This window comes from Thermobia domestica, chromosome 4, assembly GCF_964235325.1.
Source record: "Thermobia domestica chromosome 4, izTheDome1.hap1.1, whole genome shotgun sequence".
Classification (NCBI taxonomy): Eukaryota; Metazoa; Arthropoda; class Insecta; order Zygentoma; family Lepismatidae; genus Thermobia; species Thermobia domestica.
The window spans coordinates 334,296,993-334,323,217 of record NC_137457.1 but is presented as its reverse complement, the minus strand read 5'-3'; the positions used below and the strand labels follow the sequence as shown (position 1 = coordinate 334,323,217).

At 38.2% G+C, this 26,225-nt stretch overlaps 2 protein-coding genes across 2 annotated transcripts in view; one reads left to right on the top strand and one right to left on the bottom strand.

The window, feature by feature from the left end:
* Positions 1–17,087, top strand: part of LOC145683232 (uncharacterized) — a 36,009-nt gene extending 18,922 nt beyond the window's left edge. The window contains exons 2-3 of the mRNA XM_081754601.1: positions 14,656–15,121; positions 16,999–17,087. Of these exons, the coding sequence (XP_081610727.1) occupies positions 14,701–15,121; positions 16,999–17,087 (510 nt within the window). The 5' untranslated portion in view covers positions 14,656–14,700. The remainder of the gene's footprint in view (positions 1–14,655; positions 15,122–16,998) is intronic.
* A 428-nt stretch (positions 17,088–17,515) lies between these two features.
* LOC145683231 (protein GVQW3-like) lies at positions 17,516–17,854 on the bottom strand. The gene has a single exon (XM_081754600.1). It carries the CDS (start codon positions 17,852–17,854, stop codon positions 17,516–17,518), a length of 339 nt encoding a protein of 112 aa, XP_081610726.1.
* Between the last annotated feature and the right edge of the window lie 8,371 nt (positions 17,855–26,225).

Genomic DNA, 26,225 nt, shown 5'->3' with positions numbered 1-26,225 from the left:
TTTCACGGAAAATGATAAAATTAGTTTGCTTTTGTCAGAAAAGATGATGAATAAGGTCAAATCTTTAGTCCATATTAAGTATTTCTCTGCTAAACAAATATAGTTTTATTAAGAAAGTATACAAATATGTGTCAAGTTGCGAAGTTTCAGGGGAGTGCCGACCCCGAGGGTGCGTCCTTGCATTTAAGTGGAGACATTTAGATAAATTTATTTATTATTATAAAAATAAAATACTTGAGTCTGTCAGTAAGGCTAATTCCTAATAGAGTATGGTCAAGCTAATTCCTAAAAGTGCATTGTGAGGCTAATTCCCAATAGAGCATTACCAGGCTAATTCCTAATAGAGCATTGTCAGGCTAATTCCTAATAGAAGCATTGTCAGGCTAATTCCCAATACAGCATTGTCAGGCTTATTCCTAATAGTGCATTGTGAGGCTAATTCTCAACAGAGCATTGTCAGGCTAATTCCTAATAGAACATTGTCAGGCTAATTCTCAACAGAGCATTGTCAGGTTAATTCCTAATAGAGCATTGTGAGGCAAATTCTCAATAGAGCATTGTCAGACTAATTCTTAACAGAGCATTCTCAGGCTAATTCCTAATAGAACATTGTCAGGCTAATACCTAATAGAGCATTGTGAGGCTAATTCCCAATAGAGCATTGTCAGGCTAATTCCTAATAGAGCATTGTGAGGCTAATTCTCAACAGAGCATTGTCAGGCTAATTCCTAATAGAGCATTGTGAGGCTAATTCTCAATAGAGCATTGTCAGGCTAATTCCTAATAGAGCATTGTGAGGCTAATTCTCAACAGAGCATTGTCAGGCTAATTCCTAATAGAGCATTGTGAGGCTAATTCTCAATAGAGCATTGTCAGACTAATTCTTAACAGAGCATTCTCAGGCTAATTCCTAATAGAACATTGTCAGGCTAATACCTAATAGAGCATTGTGAGGCTAATTCCCAATAGAGCATTACCAGGCTAATTCCTAATAGAAGCATTGTCAGGCTAATTCCTAATAGAAGCATTGTCAGGCTAATTCCCAATACAGCATTGTCAGGCTTATTCCTAATAGTGCATTGTGAGGCTAATTCTCAATAGAGCATTGTCAGACTAATTCTTAACAGAGCATTCTCAGGCTAATTCCTAATAGAACATTGTCAGGCTAATACCTAATAGAGCATTGTGAGGCTAATTCCTAATAGAACATTGTCAGGCTAATACCTAATAGAGCATTGTGAGGCTAATTCTCAACAGAGCATTGTCAGGCTAATTCCTAATAGAGCATTGTGAGGCTAATTCTCAACAGAGCATTGTCAGGCTAATTCCTAATAGAGCATTGTGAGGCTAATTCTCAATAGAGCATTGTCAGACTAATTCTTAACAGAGCATTCTCAGGCTAATTCCTAATAGAACATTGTCAGGCTAATACCTAATAGAGCATTGTGAGGCTAATTCCCAATAGAGCATTACCAGGCTAATTCCTAACAGAAGCATTGTCAGGCTAATTCCTAATAGAAGCATTGTCAGGCTTATTCCTAATAGTGCATTGTGAGGCTAATTCTCAATAGAGCATTGTCAGACTAATTCTTAACAGAGCATTCTCAGGCTAATTCCTAATAGAACATTGTCAGGCTAATACCTAATAGAGCATTGTGAGGCTAATTCCCAATAGAGCATTACCAGGCTAATTCCTAACAGAAGCATTGTCAGGCTAATTCCTAATAGAAGCATTGTCAGGCTTATTCCTAATAGTGCATTGTGAGGCTAATTCTCAATAGAGCATTGTCAGACTAATTCTTAACAGAGCATTCTCAGGCTAATTCCTAATAGAACATTGTCAGGCTAATACCTAATAGAGCATTGTGAGGCTAATTCCCAATAGAGCATTACCAGGCTAATTCCTAACAGAAGCATTGTCAGGCTAATTCCTAATAGAAGCATTGTCAGGCTTATTCCTAATAGTGCATTGTGAGGCTAATTCTCAATAGAGCATTGTCAGACTAATTCTTAACAGAGCATTCTCAGGCTAATTCCTAATAGAACATTGTCAGGCTAATACCTAATAGTAGCATTATCAGGCTAATTCCTAATTGAGCATTGTGAGGCTAATTCCCAATACAGCATTGTCAGCCTAATTCTTAACTTAGCATAGTCAGGCTAATTCCTAATAGTGCATTGTCAGGCTAATTCCTAATAGAGCATTATAAGGCTAATTCCTAATAGAAGCATTGTCAGGCTAATTCCTAATAGAGCATTATAAGGCTAATTCCCAATAGAGCATTGTCAGGCTAATTCCTAATAGTGCATTGTCAGGCTAATTCCTAATAGAGCATTGTCAAGCTAATTCCTAATAGTGCATTGTGAGGCTAATTCCCAATAAAGCATTGTCAGACTAATTCTTAACAGAGCATTGTCAGGCTAATAGACAGTGCTAGGCTGCGTTACCTGCAAAGTTGCAATAAGAAATCTTTTTTCGTCTAGGCAATTTCTAGACGGATAGAAGGTTTGTAGTTAGAGCTAATGTTTCCAATGTTCACCACCATCAACGAACACCTCCTTAGAATGGACAATCTGTATCATTTCCCGATAAAAATACATGTATTAATATGGAAAAAACTATCCCTTTTTCAGCCTCTTCCAAATAGGGACTCTAACAATCTTTTTTTACCCTCTAACGTTTCAGTAACATCCTCACAATAGAAAAAGATTATTCTTAACCATAAATATTTAGCATAGAAAATCCTTTGCAAAATTCTGTAACAGATCCTCAGTTTATCCCTTCAACTGACCGAAGGGATATTATTAACTAGCGTTTGCAAGATTACAGGCGTTTCGTACTGCATATTTTTCGGCAAGAAATTCAGAATCCACAGTGGTTAGTCTGAGGCATGTCTCACAGAGTTTTCGAAAATTCCGTTTCGAAAGAGGAAATGAAAAGAATTTCTTCAACGTTTCAATTCCACGTTTTGTATTTCTAAAATGACAACTAATTTTGAACATGTGTACTACGTGCATGGAGAAAGATTTTCATCGTTTTATTTTGAGTTCAAAATGCAGAATAACGGAAATCGGGTTAAAAGTTCAAATATACGTTTGACATCTTTTCCATAGATCTATTTTTTCACGTGTGAAAAACAGACATTTTAAGTAGTTCTATATTTTAAATACTAAATAATATTATTTTGGACTCTCAAGTATGAAATAACTCAAGGAAATGTTTGAATCGTCGCTTAAATAGCAACGTCATACCCTAAAAGTGAAGGATTTGTTTGCCGTATTTTTTTATTTTGATTTGATTTTAGCGTCCCCCTCAGCAGCAAAATTATATTATGCATTCAGACATCAGCTTCTAAGGGGAATTTAACCCTGGTCTCTCCTGCCAAAGCACATATGCTAACCTCTTACCTACGAGAAAGCTTTTGTCTGCTATAAGAACAGTCAAGTGAAAAAAAAACAAGAGCAAAGGACATGTGGATAAATAGTGGATATAAAATAAATTAGCTAATCTTTGGTTCCAATTTAGTGTGTAATTTTTTCAATCAATTTCGATTTTAACCAGTGATTTCCGCACCAGATATTTCTGAAATTAAAATTATTTATTAAAGTTCAGTCAAATGTTTAAAATTTAGTTGAAATGGAATAATGTCTCTAGATTGCATACGATATAGACAGTTCTTATAACTGATTTGTTTTCAAAATGTGGATGTGGAGAATAATGCAGAGAATTAGCTGAGCCGAGCAGATAACGAATCAGAGGGTGTTAGAAAATGTAGGAGAGAAAAGAATGATAGAAAGTCTAATTGAAAATGAGAAGAGGAACTGGTTGGGGAGGAACTGTATTATGAGGGACTTCTAGAAGGTATATTGGAGAAAAGAGAGATAGCAGGTAAGGTAGGCTATAGTTGATGGAACATCAAAACAGAAAACTCGTATGTAAACACAAAGATCTAGCTGAAGACCGTGTAGCATGGAACCTCCTCAGTTCCAGCAAGTAACTTGCCAATAATGACTGATGAGATAATGCTGATGAATGTTGTTGCTATGATTTTTTTCTCTCTGAAGAACCAAATCAACAGCGAAAAGAGTAAAGAAAATTCAGTTATACCCTATCACGTATACAGACCCGCGAAATAGAGATGTTGGTTGGGTTGCATAGACAGTAGGCGTTCTTCAATTTTTTTTTATTCATACGATGTGGAGCTTGTGAATCTTATGGTATCTTTTAATCAGATACTATTGGAGTCAGCCTACTTATCTGTCCGAATGCAGATTCTAGATTAGTTAGATAACGTATCTAAGAGAGGCCACTAACCCAGTACGAATCATTACTATGAGTATTCTACCATCATGACAGGCCAGTCATTTGATGCAATTCAGAAACCTTTAACACACCTGTTTTCCGTTTATTTTATTTTATTTTTTCATTTCATAACGCCTTTTCTTCTCAGATATTAGGTCTCCCTGTCTTTCAAATATCCTCAATGTTATAACAGCGGAGAAAAGACTATATTTTTGTTCGTTTTGTGCTTCTTTCGTTGAAACTAATTGTTGTGCTTGAGCCTTCCTCCCTCTGTACATTATAGGTTAAAATCGTAATTAATTAATTACAGCTCCAGAAGTATTAATGGTTAAATCTAAATATGGTTGGAGGCCTTGTCTTAATAGCAAACGTCAAAACACATTCATGTCCAATATCATCAGCACCCAGTTCAAATAATCAAATTGAAACAATACAGTTTAAGCTCCAATTAAACTGTTCACAATTTTACTGTAGAAACACACGAAATATTAATTCTCAAATGAAACTATGTCTTATTTTGAAATAATTAAATTCAAACAATCCAGCTTTTATAAACGTAACCAAGAAAGTTCTGTGAGTTTTTTCACTCACTGCCTTGGAACACCGATATGTCACCTAAGACGTAACTGGAATATTGGAAATAGTCCCTATCAGCATCCACGACCTTCTGCCAACGTTCTGGAAGGCCATGGATTCCATGGCGATAGAACTTGGTGGGCCGTGAAGCGAAAAAGGTATGTAGCGCTTTGCAAGTTGATGGAGGTGCTGCCAAATGGTTTCACCACTCACATTGAATTGTAGTTCCAATTTCTCACATTCCTGGCCACTGTTCGCCTCAATTGCTGCCTGAAGATTTTCATTTTGTGCATGTGTTGGTCTTTCAACATGTGGTGCGTCTTTGAGTGTTTCCTCAGCGTTTTTAAACTTGTTAATCCTCGTTGCACTGTCTGCGTAGTCACGACACCCCTACCAAAGGCCTGGCATATCTTCAGCCCTCTGTAGCGGCGTTTGACTAGAGTTTCAATTCTTACAACATACACGTCTTTATCACGCTGTGTTGAGATCCTATGTTCACTCTGTCCTTACGCAAGTTTGCGGTGTAACTGAACAGCTACAAGCAGGTAGTATGTTGAATATAGTCACACCAACAACTAACCTTCGCCTTATCTCCATTCGCATTCAACTCACGGTGTGACGGCCAATTGAACACATACCTCCACAAAAAGCGACAGAACTTTCTTGGTTACCTTTATAAATTGCTATTGAATCATCGTAATAGTTTTAAATTTCCCATGCTAGTGGTATCTATTAACGTCAGAAAGGCAGGTAGCGCAGCTAGCGACATGTACTAGCGTGACTGTTTAGTATTAGGAATTAGGGTAATGCACTGATAAAGTTCTAATCTTTTTAATTAATATAATTCTAGTTTCTAAATCTTACAACCATCATCCTTATAAAACAGGCCTTAAATATAATCCTGAGGCTGTTCCTGCTCCTGTGTTCCTGCTGCTGCGGCTGTCCGAAATACATGGATTCTCTCAGTGGAATTCGTTATATAAGGAGTCGACTAATCATTTCCCAAACTTGATGAGGCCAGGTGTTGTTCTGTTCAAATACAGCGCCCAAAATTGTGTAAAGAAAGAGTACAACCCAAACTTCCAGAGCCTTTGTAATGTTGCAGTCGCTGGTAATACTGTTTCCAGTCCATTCCAGCTGTAATTTCTTGTGATAACCGAATTTCCATAATTTACACTAAATTACAAATTGCTGAGCAAAGCAACGTTTACTTATAAAATAATAAATGTGTGACAGTTTCGTCAACTAACAGAACATATTGGCTTCATCAGACACTGTAGACACAAGAGAGAGTTGCAAATAAATGTAACAGAAACACAGAAAATGATTCTGAACGTTGATTCGCTGCTCTGAACAGCCAATCAAAACATAAGTTGACAAAAATAAAACTAAACATCGAAGATCCATTTCCCTCCCTGATCCAGTGGAAAACTAAGCTACAAATTAAAGACTTTCCAGTAACTTGTCCCACTGTTCGTCAATTTTAAGTCTTGTATTCCAATTCATAACAGCTTTTCTCTTTTTCAATAAACCTGGTCTCCTTCCACTTTCCTATTAATGTCCTTTGTTCCCGTGCTAACACTTCAATCTCGCACGAATTGATCCATTTGGGACCAACGTTTTGTTCATGCAAAAAAAAACTGTTTCGAGTGACATATTTGTACACTTTAGTCAAACGGCACTTGCACTACTGAACTCCCACAAAGGATGATTGACTTTGTCTCGATCACTTGTCTCGAAAAACCCAACCGCGTCAGCACAAATATCTCACTTTAATATATTGTTCCAAAACCATGTTCTAATAATGGAACAGCGGTACCAAATGGGTTAATATTATGTCCCGTGTCCCTTATATGTTTAAAAATGGCATTTCTTTCTCTTCCCATTCTCATATCATCTTGATGTTGCTTTAGTCGTTGTTTTAGTTTTTTCTGCGTTTCAACCATATAACAACTGTTACAATCACCTAACCTTGCCTTATAAACAACTCCTCTTCTTTCCATCAGCTTTTCTCTTTCTCTTCTTTTTTCTTTTTCTTCATTCTTAACATGTCCTACTCCCTTTCCTGTATGTTGAAACGTTTCCTATTTTCTTTAGAGCTCTCTTGATTATCTCAGTATCTTCCCCTATACTTTCTATTCCAATCAGAAACTCATTTCCTCGAATCGGAAAACTACCATTAGGAAGACCTAGGCGGAGATAGCAGGACAATATTGTAAAACTCTGATCGATATAGGTTGTTGGTAGAGTGTCCGGAATCGACTCCCAGTACCGGCTTTTATTATAAAATTCAGTAAATAACACTACAGAAATACTTGAAAGTTATTCTCTTCTAGATTATTAGTTTAGAAATTAGGTAGTCCTTAACCGTGAGGCCTAGGACAGGATCTTCACAGAGTCCCGTGGCAGGCTAAGCAACTGAGGTAGGATTCCCAACAGAGCCCCGTAGCAGGATATGCCAGGAGCAAAGGAATAACCAAGAGTCCCGTGGTAGACTAGAGGCTTAGTGTTAGGTTATTCCTAATGTTCCGTGGGAAACAGTAGGAGGGACACCAGAGAACTGGTGCAGAACTGCCGGCTGCGTCCTGGCGGCGGTGGTGCTGTTGCTCCGGTGTCATCATATGCTCCGTAGGAGGAGCAAGATACGTCGTTTGCTGGTTGTATTAAATACACGTGGTGCGTAGTATCCTGACGTAAAACTATGTGGTGGTATTTGTAAACAAAAGCGTAAAGTTTTGTTTGTATACAATACCACGTGGGATATTACAATATTAAGAAGGTTATCCCAGAGTAAAAACTAAAACTTGGATCCAGTTGGGTATGAACAGAAGCCAATGGAAAGCTTTCGTGAACGCAGAAATGCTCATTGGCCATAAAGTAAGTGAGTTAGTTATATGCTATTCATTGTATCCGTACTATCAGTTTCTCAATTCATAGTTTTTATACTATGGATCATGTATTACTAAAAGAGTATTTGTGATCTAAAACTTGGATGGACCAGTAATGTCCAGAAGGTTCTTCAAATGTTGTCTCGTTTCGGATTCAAAAATGTTCTTCTCGTCTCCTGGGATACGCTAGTTGCCAATATTTTCGCAGTATTATTTTTGTTACCCATGTATTCAAAACCCCTCTACCCCTCTGTGGTAAAATATTCTGAAACCATCACTGCTCAAGAATATCAATGGAAAGTAAGTGAAAGGAAATGTGCTAGGAGATATACAGGTCTATTTTATACTTCTTCTCGATTTTAAAGTTTAATAACTCATGCTTGTTTACTTACGTTAAATGAAAGGAAAACTGTTTCTAATGCATATACAGTATGTTATGTTCCATGTCAAACACGCTCAATATTAGTAACTTTTGCAATTCAGCACATATCAACTCGATAATCTAATCCTTGCAACACTGTTTCCAACATCTCCAGTCAATAGACCCAACTGCTTCTTCAATGTGTACTCCAATTTCAGGTAAATGTTTAGGTAGGGGTGGCTGATACATTTGATTTTTAACATAACTTTACAAAAAAAAAAAAGTTGCATGGGTTGATATCTGGCGATGACGTAGGGAAGGCAAGAAAGCAGAACCTGACGAGTAGCTCGTTCTATCTACTGATTTATTAACCTTCTGTTGATTTCCCTCGTTTCCAATGTGACGGTGTCTGATTTTGCTGGGAAATAATATTTTCCATATCCTCTTTTAGCTGTGGGAAAAGTCATGTCTACGGCATATGAAGGTAGGAAAGTCGTTTATAGTGTCCTAGTCGGAAGACATAGGGTGATATGCTTTTTGCGAGTGACTGTACAAAACACTTTGGCCTTGGACAAATCACGGATATCTTGTTGATAACCATTGGATTTTCTGAAGCTTATATCCTCGCAGTTTGATTAGTTCCTCCGAAAGATAGAAGATAGCCTCAACACTCAACAAGGACTTAACAAAACCATCTCTTTTCATAAAGTTTTGCATCGCAACGCAGAATTCAAGTGTCTTATTCTCGTCAGTAGGTTTAAGCACCTGTAACAACTTCAATCGGTATGGGTGAAATTTCAAATGTTTTAGCAGAATTTTCCGCACTGTTGTTCTTTGAAGTTCCATTCCTTGCACACACAAATCGTTGGTTATTGTGGGCTTCTAGCGCTAGTCACCCGCAAGCAATCAACTCTTTTCTCATCAACGTCTGGCAAGCATGTTGATTTTCTCTTGGGAATATACCCACATCTTTTAAACTGTCTGTACCACTTTCGAATTGAGTGCCCGTTTGATGGATCTAACCCGAATTTCATCCTCAAATGTTGTTAAACACTAACGACAAACTGTTTTCATGAAATTCGAGAGCACAAAATGCTCTCCGCCGCCATCTTGATTTACTGTCTTCCTAGCCACGGAATGTGAAACTAATCATCAGCTTAGCCAACCCGTGTGGATGTCATGTCATTTCCTTTTTTTCAGTCCAAATATTCCTTAATGTAAATGCTTTTTATCAATAATGTGAATGGTATCCTCCCGCTTGGACAACAATTATGCCCTATATACAGTCTTTTAACAGAATGAAAACCTGTTATTACAGCACGCACATAGGAAAATAACAAGTGGAACGCAGAGGGTTAAAACTGTTTGAGTTTTTTGAAAGTTGTTTTTAACGTCGTATTAAGAGTTTGACTAGCGCGTGATCTAACTTCTATATTTAGAAACACGTTAATGATGTTAGCAATGATTTATATCGAGAAATGTCAGGAACAACTTTTCCGTAGGGTTGTCCAAGCGCATTAGGAGAAATAAAGATAAGAGAGAATATATACCTCCCGTCTCCGCGTCCTAAGTTGCACCGTCAAAGTGAAATGATAAAGAAAAAACATCCCAGGACAGAATTCATCTCTGTTGAAAATTCGATCGAGATCGGTCGTGTGTTTTGAAAGTTATTAAGTCACGAATATAGTGACTTTTGTTTTATTTATATAGATAAGTTGCATGTTATTATGATTAAACTAACGTGAGTTATTAAACTTTAGAATGGGAGAGATGATTTTGGAATAGTCCTGCTTAGAGTTTCCGTGGAAGAAGTGTTTGATTAATATGCACTCTCTAACTCTTTATGGCCTATGAAACCCGTAGGTTCAATGCAGCGTTCACAAACGCTCTCCATTGACTTCTATCCTTAGCCAACTGAATCCAGTTTCTACATTGGATTCCTATTTCTGCGAGATCCATCTTAATATTATCCTCTCATCTGCGCCTACGTCTTCCTAATGGTCGTTTTCCAATTGGACTTTCAGTTAAGTCTTTGAGAGCGTTCCTACTTTCTTCCATCCTGGCTACATGACCTGCCCACCTGAGCCTCCTAGATTTCATTGAATAATATGCAGAAGATGAAAAACAAACACAGTGCAAAGCTTGGAGCTCTCGACTAAGAAACAAGAACGTTATTTTTTATACAGTTCCTGAGAATCATGTAAATATCTATCCTAATGGTAAATAGCTAAGGTTTTATGCTTAACTGTGTAGCGATCCATCATAAGAGAATTTTTAATTAAAATTTTTAAAGAAAATATTTTCTTCTTTGCATTAAAAAGACGAATAAATAAAGAGAGAAAGAAAAATGTTTGAAGCTTCTCCAAACAAAAGATTTGTTTTTAGTTTCAATTTTGAAACTGTCGTTTAGACTTTGTGTTATTAAATTCTTTCATTTGATGCAGAATCTTAAAAGTAATTATTAACATTTCCTTCCTTCACAATTTTTTACTTTTCATATTAATTAAAGCAGCAGAAGTTTCAATGCACCCACAATATTTCCATTTTCCTTCTTTAAAAGCAATGAAATATGAATCCACAGAATAACAAAACTTTATCTTATTACTATTGTCACGATTTTAAAGTGTGTATTTTGTTTTCTTTTAGAGACGAAATGTGTTCACCGAAAGTACCCGATATGTTAAATGTTGGTTTCAGTCACAAATAGAGATGATTTTTGAAGCTGCTTTTTGCCCTCTGTTGGTCCCTTATCCCCTTAATCTGCCCCTGATCCCTTTCATCTGCAGAGCAGGTGGCTGACAGATGACGCCCGAGAAAGGAAGACTCAGGTGGCTTTCCATAAAAACAATGAATCTTTGTACTTTCACTTTTAGTATATATTTCTATGCTCTGAAGATATCTCTTTCAGTTAGTGTCTGATGAAAGTAATTTTATGTTGTCGAAACAGTTACACTGTATTTTAGTTTTTAATAAATAAGTGTATATACCCTGTCAGAAGTGTTTATTATTCCTTTCCCCTTCTTTGACTGTTGTTTTTTTTAAATATTATTCCAAAGTTCACAGTTATTGCAAATTCAGTGAGCGAGGATTTTTGGTGACTTTGAGCTATTTCTGGAACCAAACAACGCATAGGCAAAGAAAAATCGAGCCCATTTGGAAGGAAAATCCTAAGCGGCTTTCTTGGCTCTGCTGCTGTCATGGCAGGAGAACCGCAATCGTAGAAAATCCGTGTTGTGGTGCAGGTTTTCTAGACTGTGAGGAGTACTCACATATCCAGATGATGTTTATCAAAGACCATAACCTTGATTTTCTGTATTCTGCACCTTTCGACGAAAGACACACGTGACAGATTTGTTGTGACTAAGCACGTAGCCTAGTATAAAAAATATTGTAGCCCTTATATAATAGAAAATCCTGTTAAATTTTGTCTCTTCAGCTTTTGAACACAAAAGTCGCATTTTTTATGTCACTGCAGGTGCAATACAGCTAACTTTTTTTCAGCCACAATAAACTCATGATTACAAATAGATCTGTTTTCTATCTATGGTTATGAATATATGGCTGTGGAAATAAAAACTTAAAGGAAGACTACTTACTTCCTGAGTTAAATGTTTCTGCCCTAAAAAATAATGCTTTTAGATTAGTGTTCAGATGAATCATAATGATGTCGAAAGAGATTGAGAATAAAGTGAAAGTAGAATATATTGTGTATGTTTTGTTAGTAGGCTGACTGGAGTGTCGTGCCGTGGAAAATCAGCGCCCGGGCGAGAGTATACGACAACGCCCCGTATGTATGAGTGAGATCGAAAGACCAGCCACGAAGCGCCACCATGGAGGGCGCAAAGCGTAAGAAAATTTTCAAATGCAAACCCTGCTCTTCGTTAATTTTGAGCACTTTTTATTACTTTTTGATTCCATCTTAAATATATCTCTTCTTTTCTCCTCCCAAAATTTACGCCCCCTTACTTCGGCGCCCGCTCCCTCCCCCGGCATGGCACAGGCTGACTTATTAGTAGTTGCAGTCACCCAATTTTATTCAGTGTACTAGAAAAGACTAACAAATTTCGGGGCACTCGATTATGATTATTTTTTAAGAACAAAGGAATTTATGTTATCAGCATGTACCCGAAAATACCGAATTGATGGTGGGCACCTTGTAAAGCATTACCAGGATCCTGATCCTGATGTGTCACACTACTGCCATTCCAATGTGCCATTCCATTAAGTATTTAGAGCTTCACCCTTGTTCGTCCACTGATGTCATTGCTGGGGACTAGTATTGATCACAGGACAAAAACTCCAATATGTCTGATTCTCCAATACCTTAAGACGATTCTCCTTCTGTAATTGAATGAATTGTACTTACATGTACTTACATGGGATTGAATCTAATCTCAAAAGTTTGATGAAATTAGTAATTCCTTCCTATTGTGAAGCTAATTCAATTCTAGTTATGCTCACGAGACAAGATTTGTGGGTGTCTCGTCTCGAAAATGTTCTATAAAAATGATGTCTCGACTCGAAAAATGTATATTTTTCTATTGAAAGAGCCGTGTCTCGACTCGAATTTTGTCAGGAAAATCCTGTCTCGACTCGTCTCGTGCGCATCCCTATTCAATTCTTTTAGAAGCCATAACATTTTGCATTGGTTGTGGATTGCTCATTCTCTTTTTTGTTAAATGTGTCAAAAGGACAAACTAACACAGCGGTTCAATCTTCCACGTCGCAAATATATTTGTCTGCAAGCTGCAGACGCTCCTCTCCTATGTCTTAACTTACAAAATTTAGAACTAATAACGGACTTTGGCGAAGACTCTGATGATGAAATGAAGATCGTTCTGAAACTTTCTGTGTACTCTTGCCAGAACGACAAATTATGTTAATATCATGGCCTGAACTTGTAATGGTTGTTCCATATATTCCATGGTTAAAGCAATGTCAATTTCTATTTGAAAAGGTAAATCTTTAATGGATAAAAGTTTGCGTCTTTAGCATCATCGGCTACGAAATGAAATGAAATGAAATCTTTTAAGTTTTACATCTACTATAATGCCGTGTAGGCTAAATGAGACGGTGATGATGAGAAATGAATGAAATGCTGGAATGAAGAGAGTTGGAGGAAACGGGAGAACTCCGAGGAAATCCACACACACAGTGTTTGTTCATCACAGACCTCGCTTGGCGCGAGCAACTTGCTCATAAGCATCAGTCCCCATGATGGTGATCAAGGTGGATACTTTTCTATCTTCTGATATTTGTGTTGCTTTACAAAGATGTTCAAACCTCTGCAAATAACTTTGTATCTTATCGGTTTCACTATTAAAGGGAGAAAAACTTGGTAACGTGCCCATTCTGGTAACAGAAATTCCCTTCGTCTTAAAAAAAAATACTCCTAATCGACTGCGCCTCGAAATTTGTTAGCTCTTTCTCAGTTCACTGAAACATATTTGCTAACTGGAATCAAGGGCGCCGATTCTGGGGGGCCGAGGGGGCCCCCAAAGCTCATGTATGCTCCCTATTGTATTTATGAATATACAATATTTGGCATAATTTGATTGTATTTTTTTAAAAAAAATCTTCATATATATACCTTCTGCAACTGAATACGCCCTCCCCCCAAATTTACAGAGAAATCGGCCCCCTTGACTGGAACTACTAATAAAACATCTACTACAACTTCTGATTTTAGTTCTGATCTACATAGGTCAAAAACGAACCGAAAAGCAGTGTTTTTGGACTCGATTTTGTTGTTTAAGAATACGTAGCATCTTCTTTCTGAACTCCATATTCAAACCGGAAGTGACATAAATCACTCAATTACGGTATTGAAGTTGATTTTTATAAAGCAAACCCTACTGTATTGTCTCTATTAAAACCGAAAGTGGTGGAAATCTTCTACCACTTGCGGTTTCCATATAAATTAAGAAAATACGCCGTATACTAAGAAAATTCTTTCATGTGCTGTACACGTGACACTGCTACTTGGTACTTTGCTCGAAGAAATTACTTTGTTATTTATTTATTGGATCAAAAGATCCAATATATTTCAATCAAAACGTTTCTTGTAGGTCTTATATCTGGAGAACTACATACAATGTAGCCAACCCATACTATCACTTAACTCAGTATGATATGATTATTCCGTAGAAAATACAAAAACTCGATTTAGGGGCCGTTCACAAATTGTATGGCCCCTGATCCAGAAACTATTTCACGGCTAAGATCGAAATCCTTTGATGCATTTTTTATCATTCCTAGAGTTCTTGTTTATTTATTTAGTTGTTTATTCCATGTGTAGAAAATTACAACATCAAACATTACATAAGTTTTTATACTTTCCTGAGTGACGAAAACAGTCATCTTCTCTGCATTAGAATCTATGTTTTATAATTAATATCAATTAAAATTGTAAAATTATATTTATTAATAGGGTAGAAGTTAGAAAGTATTCTTCTGTGCATATCAGTAATTCCTAAGTTCTATGTCCTCATTTGTGATTTAAAATAATACATGTTTTCCCCCTTTAGGTTTGCGGGAGCGTGAGAGCGCCTCGGGCCCCCCTGTGTGGCAAAATGCAGAGCCGTCGACGCATCCCGATGCCACCAACGCCGCAGGAGATTGAGAACCAGATCGACACCTTCCTGGAACACTTCAAGCAGCGAGCAGCACACGCGATGGAGCTCAACCAACACCAGAACCACAACTACGAGGCCACCCAGCAGCAGCAGCAGACACCCGTCGAGCAGCAGCAGGCAGCAGCAACGGCTCAGCAGCAGCAGCAGCAGCAGTATCGCCGAGTGTTGAGATTCGAGTTGCCCAACAGGCGGCTCCCTTTCAACCTGAGTTTGAAAAGAAGCCGCAGCGGTATCTCAACTATTAGCACGGCTTCCGAGTCAGAATCCCCGCCGTCGGATGCCCCGCATAGGCGCTCTCTCCCCGCGTGCTGCGAGGCTAGTGGAATGCAGCCGAGTTCCAGCTGCGACGACATTGCAGGTGAGTACAACATCTCATTTCTTTCAGATTTCGTCTGGTCTATTGTTCCGAAATGCAGCCGACGTATTCTGCGTGTTTTTATTACTTTCGTGTTTGCAGGGCATTGTGATTAGCCATCCGTATTTAAATACATGGTCAGTGTATTCCAAGAGTAGCATGAGCCATAAAAAATGCGTTGCGAATGCCTCGAATAGCCGTGCACTAAGATTCTACAAAGTTGCTAACAAGTAACGAGAAATGTTCAAAGATGGTGCATACAGCAATCAATGCATTATGATGATCCCGCGTAGCATAATTGCTAACGTTTTCGCCTCTTGTGCAAGCGGTTCCGTTTCTGAATCGAATCTGAATTTAAAAGTTAATAAGATATTAGAAAATTTGAGGAAGGGCTTGAAAGATATGCGATGAAAGTAAATGTTAAAATCAGAAGCGCCATCGCAATTAGAACCAAGCGGTCTATGTCAAATATAGAAGGAGAAGAGGAGAAAATAAAACTGCTGACTAATTTTGGATTCCTTACTAGTATTGTTAGCGCTGATATGAAGTTCCAACGTGAAATAAGAGCAAGGATAGGAATGGAGAAAGAAGTATTTATGGTGAAGAAAAGTCTACTTTGTGAGTATTGTACTATATTGTACAGAAGTATAGGCATTACACAAAAATAGTGAAAAAGACTTTGAGCCTTTGAAATGTGGAACAGAATTAAGGAAATGAGCTGCGAGGAACCGAAAACGAATGAAGTGTTAGAAATAGTGGTAGAGAAAAGAACAATTTTCGATGTGATTGGAAAGAGGAAAAGATGCAGATTGAAACATTGGCTGAGTAGGAACTGTGTCATTAAGGACGTGTGACAGAGAAAGAGAAAGTGACGAAGGAGCTTACAGTTCATGGACAGTATTAAAATAGAAAATTCGTGGCACAATATTTACCATGATGATCAATTGTTTCATGACTCTGGGTCAAAACTGAAAATCTATACCTCTACTAGGACCGAGTGGGAAGCAATACCATGCTAACAATTTCTGCTATGGTAATTAAAACAAATCCGTCAAGAGAACGTATTTACTTCATTGCAAAGCACCCTGTATCTACATATTTTGCCGTTTTTCCTCCTTTGTCACACAGGTGCTGCTGTCATGCATGGATGTATAATCCAATCGTTCATTTCTCTCTAATCGCTGGTCTCCATGGCAACCATTGGGCTTTCGATGAAGCTTCGTAACAAGTTACTCGATACCTCTGCCGTCGACGGAGAGAAATGAACGTCTCTTTCCTTTCAAACTTACGAATTGAAGCCAGATGTGGGATGGTATTTGCTGCCGCAATTAGAGTAGAATCCAACCTCAATCATTACTTGCTTCCTGTGAACCATCTTCAGTGCTGAGATTATTACCTTATTTCCTAGAAGCGATTGTAAGCGAAAATTCAATTCAATATGCAATTAATTCTACATTCAAATGAATATGTAATAAATTCTACATCCATTTATTATGCATTATATTCTACATTCAATTCAACATAAATCTACATTCAATTAAATATGCAATTAATTCTATCTCGAATTTAATAGCATTGGACTTCATTCAATTCAATAAGTGTACATTCACTTACAACATATACCTGTACACGTATATATTTTCATTTTCACATATACTAGGGGTGACTGAAAGTTTTGACCCTTCAGGAAACTATAAGAAGTACAGATTTGGTAATACCTTTATTTTTCAACATAATCCCCTTGGACAGCAACACACTTGCTCCAACGGTGCTGCAGTGATCTTATGCCAGTAGAAAAAAATTCTTATATTGTGACCACAGAAACTTCTCCATGGCTATCATTACGACATTATCGCTCGCAAAACGTCGTCCTGCTACAGCCTTTTTAAGAACAGGTGGAAGTCTGAGGGAGCCAGATCTAGAGAATTGGGTAGATGAGGAACGAGTTCAAAGCCGCATTAGTGAATAGTAGACACGGAAACTGCTTATGTGTGGCTGGGAGCATTGTCACGATGGTAGAGAACGCCTCTGGACATCATTCGTGGCCTTTTTTTCTTGAATTTGCACTCGAAGTTTCTTCAAAAGGTGTGTCCTGTGATTGTGTGACCCCTTTACAGGTTATCAATGAATAATACCTTGGGAATCCCAAAAAACAGAAGCCATCAGTTTGCCAGCGGAGGGGATCACCTTTGCCTTCTTTGGGGAAGGGGAGGAGGGGTGCTTCCATTGTTTGGATTGTTGTTTTGTTTCTAGCTGGTAATGATGTACCCAACACTCGTCCATAGTGATGAATCGACAGAGAAAATCGTCCACATCACGTTCTAACAGTTTCAAATTGTCCACGGATATGAGGTACGGAGTGCGTTTTTGTTCGGGAGTCAGAACACGTGGAACCCATCAAGCAGAAACTTTTGATAAACCAAGCTCATTCTTCAGAATATGATCTGCTATCTCCTGTGATATGCCCAGCCTGTCTTCTGACATTCGGTGATCTTCCATGATCATATCACGTACCAAGCCAATGTTTTCCGTGGATGGTCTCCCAGATCTCCGCTCATCTTCTAGATTCTGCCTACCGCGCTTGAATTCCTGGACCCATCTTTTGATGATGGCATATGATTTACCTACGGTATTGAACATATTCTGGTAGATCTCAGACGCCGACATTCCTTTTAACTGCAGATACTTGATGACTGACCTGTACTCGATTTTTTTCATTTTCCCAACTTCTGCCATCTCACTCATTTCAAGAGCCTTTAAAAGACAAAAGGAACCAAGAGCTGGATACACGTTAATATCTAAGGTTCTACTATTCTAATACATACAGGGTGTTTAATAAGTAATGGTCATAAATTAAACCGTAGATAGTACATGCCAAAACTAACAAAAAAGCCTTAGTAAACATGTGTCCGGAAACGCTTCGTAACGGAGATAGGGGCTGTCGAAAGTGTGGGAAAATGAAGTTTAGAGACGAATATCTCAAAAAGTATGAATCGGACAGAGGGCGGTCCAATGAATGACTATCGAAATCAGACATGCGCTATTCAGAAATGCATGGTTGATAACTCGGCAATGCGCACGCAAGGGATTCCCCAAAGAAACGGAGGGATTCCCGGAAAATTATCTAACGAAAGGGAGCTCGAGATGAAATCGAGGGCGAGTCTATCCACCAGTAATTCATACGTCGTGGTACCAGGTCGAAAGCTCGAAAAGATACAAAATGGCGGACAATGTTTACGTGCCGTGTGTGGTTGCATAACCAGCAGGAAATCAGAGAGGTAATCGAAGTGTGGTGATGTACGTTCAAAATTGCTCCAGGAAGAATTCCGACAACTAATGCATACGCACAAATGTGGCAGCACCCAGGTAAATCAAACGGTATGCAAGGCACTGATGAAGCATTATGTGCTAAGCAGTTAACGTAACGAATATCCGCAAACTGGATTGCAATGGGAAAAGCATGACAACATTCGAGTATGTGGGAGGCGAATCTGAAACATTCCGTATGTTGAGCGTGTAAGTGTATTACAACAAGCAAAAAATGATGGACATATCGTGTTTCTCCATATCAACAAACAGAAATCGTCATGTTGGTAATGTGTACAGCATTAATCATAAGGTAAACAGTAAATACCCAGATGTGTAACCACAGAAGAGATGCGTGAGAAATTAACGTACATTTATCATTAAAGTAAATGTTGGAAGTGTCGTCCATTCATGCGAATGCATGCTAGTATCCGTTTTCGCAAAGATCCACGTACTCGTGATAACATGTCGGCATCCTGTTGAATATGCCCCCACCATTGTTCCACCCTCTCTCGAAGGTCTTCTAATGTTGCAACAGGGGTAAAATAAACTTGCGATTACACATGGCCCCAGAGAAAGAAATCTAAAGGATTTAAGTCCGGGGAGCGCGGTGGCCTAGCAATAGGAAAACCCCACGTCCTATTCACTTTCGTCCGAACTGGACATGTAAATGTTCTCTGACACGATTAAGGAGATGTGCTGGCGCTCCATCATGCATAAACCACAGTCGCTGACGCTTATCGAGAGGTATATCTTCGAGTAGAAGCGGCAAACCGTGTTGGAGAAAAATCCAAATATGAGACTGCAGTTAATGCATTAGGAAGAAAGAATGGTCTTACGAGCTGATCACCTAAGAGTCCTACCCACACATTTAAGGAAAACCTACGCTGATGTCCTAACTCCACTATTGCATGTGGATTCTTAGGGGTACATACATGGGAATTGTGAAAATTAACAATGCCATTCCGGGTGAATTGTGCTTCATCAGTAAATAGGACGTCATCAGTGAAATGAGGATTGCCAGTAATTTATCTGCGAAGCCAATGACAAAACTGCATTCTCGTCGGAAAGTCTGTGGGAGGGCAGAGGTTGGACACGTTGCAGATGTTATGGGTACTACTGCTGTTCATGGAGAATGTGCCATACGAGAGCATTGGATACGCGTTCGGCAAGTCCCACACGTCTTGTGCTCGTTCCTGGGTTTTCGTCCACTGCCTGTAGTACGCGTTCTTCTATTCAAGGGTACGTACTGTCCTTGGCCTTCCCGGCCTGGAACAATGTGTAAAGCTCCCATGTTCCCGTAGCCGCTGATATATTCTGAGGAATGTTCTTCGGTCTGGTTGTTGTCTCGTATGGAAAGTATCGCGACATAACCTAACGGCCTCTACCGCATTCCCGTTTGCTTTGCCGTACATAAAGTGCATGTGAAATATTTCTGTACATTGTATCAATGGCAAGGTAAACAATAATTTAGTAACACATTAATAGCACTAATTAGCACTGCACAAAAGCATCCCCATGGCTTTGCAACACTACTGAAACTATTGCACTGTTCCCCGCAATACGATGAAGTAAGTACATCCACAACACTGTAAAGGCACGCGCGTTTGACCCCTCTTCAACACACAGAACTACTACATTCACTGTAGGCGAGAAAGACAAGTGAAGACAACGAACCTCTACACTCTGAATCATTCTCCCAAGCGACTACTCCGGTACGACGAAAGCATGTAGACCTGTAGCAGAACCCTTCAGGCAACATAACAAACAAACGTGGAAAGGCAAGCGTGTTTCCAATTCACGTCTGTAATCGAAACAATATAGAGTTCTTCCATTCCATATTTCCTGGTTTACCAGCTGATTGACAGAACTGCGTGTACAGTTTTTTTTCTTTACGTATACGTACAAGGGATGAACCAAATAATGAGCAACCTACAGGCGCTCGATTGATTGAGTTATTGTTGTTGTAAACGAGCTTAGGAGCTTCGAAGGACAGGACCTACGATTTGAAAAATCTGAGATCAGAACCACTGCATTCAGTGGGCACTTCAGCGGATTTGAACTCGTAACATCATGCACCCAAGGTGAGCTCAACGTCTGTTGCAACCCCGATTCAGTATTTCCAGCTGGCTTGCATGTTCTACCAGTGTTCCTTTCGGCCATTCCATTCATTTTTGCGCATCGTTTGTTTTACCTTGGTATTGGTACAGTAAAGGACTACTCTGTACATGTGCATTCGCCTTAGGAATCTGCTCTGAAGTAGTTCAGAACATGTACCACTAACTTTCTTCGATTGCCTCTCTCATTTCCTGTTGGTTATGCAACCACACACGGCACGTAAACATTGTCCGCCATTTTGTATCTTTTCGAGCTTTCGACCTGGTACCACGACGTATGAATTACTGGTGGATAGACTCGCCCTCGATGTTCATCTCGAGCCTCCTTTCCTTAGACAATTTTCCGGGAATCCCTCCGTTTCTTTGGGGAATCCCTTGCGCGCGCATTGCAGAGTTATCAACCATGCATTTCTGCATAGCGCATGTCTGACTTCGATAGTCATTCATTGGACCGCCCTCTGTCCGATTCATAGTTTTTGAGATATTCGTCTCTAAACTTCATTTTCCCACACTTTCGACAGCCCCTATCTCCGTTACGAAGCGTTTCCGGACACATGTTTACTAAGGCTTTTTTGTTAGTTTTGGCATGTACTATCTACGGTTTAATTTATGACCATTACTTATTAAACACCCTATATAATTATTCTATTCTAGATTATTTTCTATGTTAGGTTCAAAACTTTTCAGTCATCCCTCGTAATTCATATTAAATTTAAATTTAGTGCGATATGTATTTAATTCAACATTGAATTGAATATGCAGTTAATAACTAAGTAACTAACTCTATGGCCTATGGAACCCGGAGGTTCAATGCCGCGTTCACAAAAGCTCTCCACTGACTTCTATCCTTAGCTAACTGCATCCAGTTTCTACTTTGGATTCCAATCTCTGCGAGATCCATCTTAATATTGTCCTCCCATCTGCGCCTAGGTCTTCCTAATGGTCGTTTTCCGATTGGTCTTCCAGTCAAGACTTTGAAAGCGTTTCTACTTTCTTCCATTCTAGCTACATCATGACCCGCCCACCTAAGCCTCCTAGACTTGACGACCCTAACAATGTTGGGTAAACCATATAAATTATGAAGTTCCTCGTTATGAAGTTTCCGCCATTCCCCATTCCCGTTCCTCTTGGGTCCGAATATTCGTCTCAGGATCTTGTTTTCAAATACTTTCAGTCTATGTTCTTTCCTCAGAGTAAGTGACCATGTTTCGCAGCCATACAAAACAACAGGTATGATTATCGTTTTGTATATTTTAAGCTTCAAATTCCTCGACAGAATTCGCGACGACAAGAGATTTTGAACCGAATAGTAACACGAATTCCCTGCTTTTAGTCGACATTTAATTTCTTCGTGAGTATGATTTTACTCTGTTAATATTGATCCTAGATATTTGAAACTATCAACTTTATCAAAAGTATTATTTAATATTTTAACGCATCCATAATTTGCTGTATTCCGGTCCCGACGCACTTCCATGTGTTTAGTTTTCTCTGCATTTAATAAGATCCCCTGCAAGCGTTTAATAAGATCTCTGCATTTCTTAAATGCAATTAATTCTACATTCAATTCAATATTGCATTTTTGTGCGTATATATGTATATATCTATATATATAAAAGAGAACGTACAAATCCTTTGTTAGCTCATCACGCTAATACGGCTGAACCAATTTCTTTCATTTTTGGGGGGTTATTAAGATTTGGACCCTAGATGGTTTTTATCATATCACTTTAATTTTCAATTACCAGTGTCTTGAGATAATTGACCATTCAAGTGTCCATAACGTAGAAATCCTTTGTTAGCTCATCATAGCTAAATCTAACCGTATTTATATGCAACCCACATGACCGTGTCACTCGGCGGGTTAACATAAATGACAGGCGATATAATGTTAACATTTACTGCAATCTTCTATGGTTTTTATCATATCACTTGAAAGCGAAAAAGTAAAAATTATCTAAGTAACAAAGTTTATTGCGTTCCGGGGTGACCCCAGCGAAGCGGGGTGAACGCTGCTAGTCTAACTGTATACATGTGTGTCTTTCTCTCTTTCAAGGTAATTTACGTGAACCGCGGTCAATTTTAATGAAGTATGGCCTATGCTCGCTTCATGCCTTATATTAAGAAATAAACCTTTTGCTTGAACTTGTGGTTCGTCAACAATAAGGGGCTAAAGGAGAAATAGAATTTATACAAATTTTGACATTTCTGTAAACAGCTATACAAAACATAACAAGAAAATATTTTTCCGGAATAAATTTCGTACAAAATATTTGATAATCGTTAAATACACTTTTTTGTTTTACATATTTCTGAATCATCTTAAAGGAGGTAAATTAACCCAATATTTTAAAATGTATGTCATGATAATTTTGTTAAAAAATGTCCCGAATTTCTTGAATCTCAGTGCTCATTTTGTTATATGACCTGCCCATCTCAGCCTCCTACGCTTCATGACCCTAACAATGTTAGGTGAACAGTATAACTTAAATGCAGTTTCTCCTTAAGTTTTTGCCATTTCCCATTCCGTACCTCTTGCGTCTGGATATTGGGCATAGAATTTTGTTCTTAAATACTTTCAATCTGCGTTGTTCCCTCAATATAAGCATACATATTTCGCAACCAAACAACACAACAGATACAATTGTCGTTTTGTGTACCTTAAGCTTCAAATTCTTTGACAGAATTCGCGAATGAAGACAAAAGTTAAGACTGAATAATAACATGAATTCTTTGCTTTCATTTGGCATTAGATTTGGCTTTCGTCTCTTAATATTGATCCTACGTATTTAAAAGTGTCTAAGTTGTAGAACGTATTACTTGATATTTTAACGTACTCATAACTCCCCTGGCACGAAATTTCCCCAAGGCATATTTCCGATCGGTCTCAACCTGGGTTACCAGCATTTTCGCAGTACTATCTCCCTTATTTATTCAAAGTCCCCCCTTTCCCCGGTGGAAACATGTAATCATCACTGATGACCTCTTTCAACGATGTTTTATTTGTTTCGAAAATGTCGATATTGGTTGTTGACTTGTTGTTATTTATAAAATTACGAAATAGAATGAATTCTACAGTGAACTCTACAGTGGAAAGTTCCGCAAGAAGAAATGTGCTACTGATGCTTGCGGCATACCGCGCACGAACAACAACCTCTAAAAGGGTTCTAACAGATTTGTTATCAGTGGTTTCCCTTGTCCAAAAATGTATTTTTTAAAAAAAAAAGTAATACATAGAGCATCCAAACAGGGAAATTGTGTATATTTATGTGTCAGACTGGTCAGAGAAATCTGAAAAACAGAAAGAAAAAGCTTGACAAAAAAGAAAAAACAGAAAAGTAAACCCTTGCGGGAGGATTCGTGTTTCGTTGTCATGGCAACCAGAGTTTCAGGTGGCTTTTGTCAACAATGACTGATCCATATACATTGTCCTCTGCGCTCAGTCATCAACAGAGTTGGAAATTGTATCCCGATTATCATAATTATACGTTAATTTTATTGTCTATACGGAATTTGATCCAAAATTTGATGGGTTGAGTTTAGTGTTCTTTTCAGCACCCCAGCTAAATAAGATGTGAATCTACAGTTTAATGTGGAATCCGAACATTATGTGGAATGATGCGGTCACATTTCTATGCACTTCCATTGGGAATCAGACCCGTGATTCTATGCACCAATGTTGCGAATCCTACCCACCATAAATGGTCATAGATTCGATACAATTTATCATAAACTAAGATCTGCTGGTGGGGACCGCAGTGGCTCAGTAGTATAGCGTTCACCTCTGGTGCTAGGGGTTCCGGGTTCGATCCCAGCCCCCGCCAAGTAAACTTTGTGGTGGACAAACACCTTGTGCGTGGGTTTTCTCGGGGTTCTCCCGTTTCCTCCCACTTTCTTCATTCCACCATTTCATTCATTACTCATCATCGCCGTCTCCTTTAGTTTAACCGGCATAACCGTGGGACGTAACACTCAAAGATTTCATTTTTCATTTCAAGATCTGCTGGTCATAAAGTCGAACCATTATATCTTAAATATAAAATTGCTTCATAGTTTCTAAACAATATATTTTGACAAAGATCTTAATTTCATAAATTAGAAATAGTACATGTTAAACATGAATGTGATTTATAGATTCCAAACAATACATCTTAAAGAAAGAACTGGTTCACTAGTTCGAGACACTTCTTCTAAAATAAAGTCCTTGTTTACAAATTCAAGACAATACATCTGAAATAAAGATCTGGTTTGTTGAGTCAAGAAATACATCATAAACTAAGATCTGGTTCATTGATTCGAAACAAAACATCGTAAGGAAATCTCTGCTTCGTACATTCGCAAAAATACATCTTAGCAAAAATCTGGTTAATTGGTTCGAACTAATATATCTTAAACAAAGATCTTATTTATAGGCAAGAATCAATACGTCTCAAACAAAGATAAGGTTCATAGATTCAGTATAATCATAGTAAATACATATCTGGTTCATATATTCGAAACAATATATGTTAACCAAAGATTTGGCAATGATTTGAACCAATACGTTGTGTTAGTGAAACTATCTATGTTTCAGGGTCTGGAACTCTCATTGTTGCAGGTGACCTCTCATTGTTGCTGGTCCTAAAGAAAACGTCAAGACAAGACAAACTGAGTTTCTTTCTATTTTTCTAAATTGTCAAAATGTTTATTATATTGTTGATATCAGTTTCATGTGCTTTGCCATCTTCTTCACTTTTGGTGACAATATAAATTTCTCTTAAATTCTCTAACTAGAATACGTTTAGCATAAAACCAGGTAATACCCGTCCATTGAACTACCGAAATACTTGAAAGGTGTATACACCTTCTTTCTCGACCTCTTGTAGGAGATATATTTCAATATAAATGCAATAGTGACAATCTATCTCGAACCAAGTACTAAATATATTCAATTGTTTCGATCCTTGTCTAACGGCGTTCATGCGATCTCTTTATTGCTGTTCTAGGTATGTTTCTGTTCGTAAGTTTATTTGCTTTTTCAATGGTTTATGTTGAAAATGTAGGTTAGAAAGAGTAGGAAATATTTTATATGTAAAAATGGAAGATATTTTATCCACCTGTCGCAATGGAAAACGGACACTATTTAAGCAATATATGGTAATGAATGAATTCACTGTTGCGGTGACATTTTAAATTCTCGCTAATTCTCCTTCTTTTATGCATTTTAATCAACGTAACGTGGTGAAAGCTTAATTCAAGTTAGGTGCTAATTATGTTTAAATGTTCTGTCAATCGATTGAGCCCTTTGAACGTTATTCAATCAGAAAGAACAATTTTTCAACTTTTATTATTACAAATATCATTAAGAGTAGGAGCCGCTGTGATCACCAGTTGCACCTCTGGTGCATGGGACCCTAATTCGAATTCAGCTCGCGCCAAGCGGTCTTTGTGGTGGACAAACACCGTGTGTGAGGTTTTCCTTGGAGTTCTCCCACTTTCTTCATTCCACCATTTCATTCATTTTTCATCATCATCGTCTACTTTAGCTTACACGTCATAATTGTGGGACGTAAAACTCAAAGATATCATTTCCTTTCGTTTTAATACATTAAATTAGAAAACTTCAATAATTTTAAAATATTGTAAGGTATTTTCTAAAATCATGGCATTCCTCAGAATTATTTTGGCATTATTACTGAAATCTT

What these genes read in the sequence shown, in the direction of transcription:
- LOC145683231 (XM_081754600.1), bottom strand. Translation starts at nt 17,854, where the DNA reads ATGGCAGAAGTTGGGAAAATGAAAAAAATCGAGTACAGGTCAGTCATC.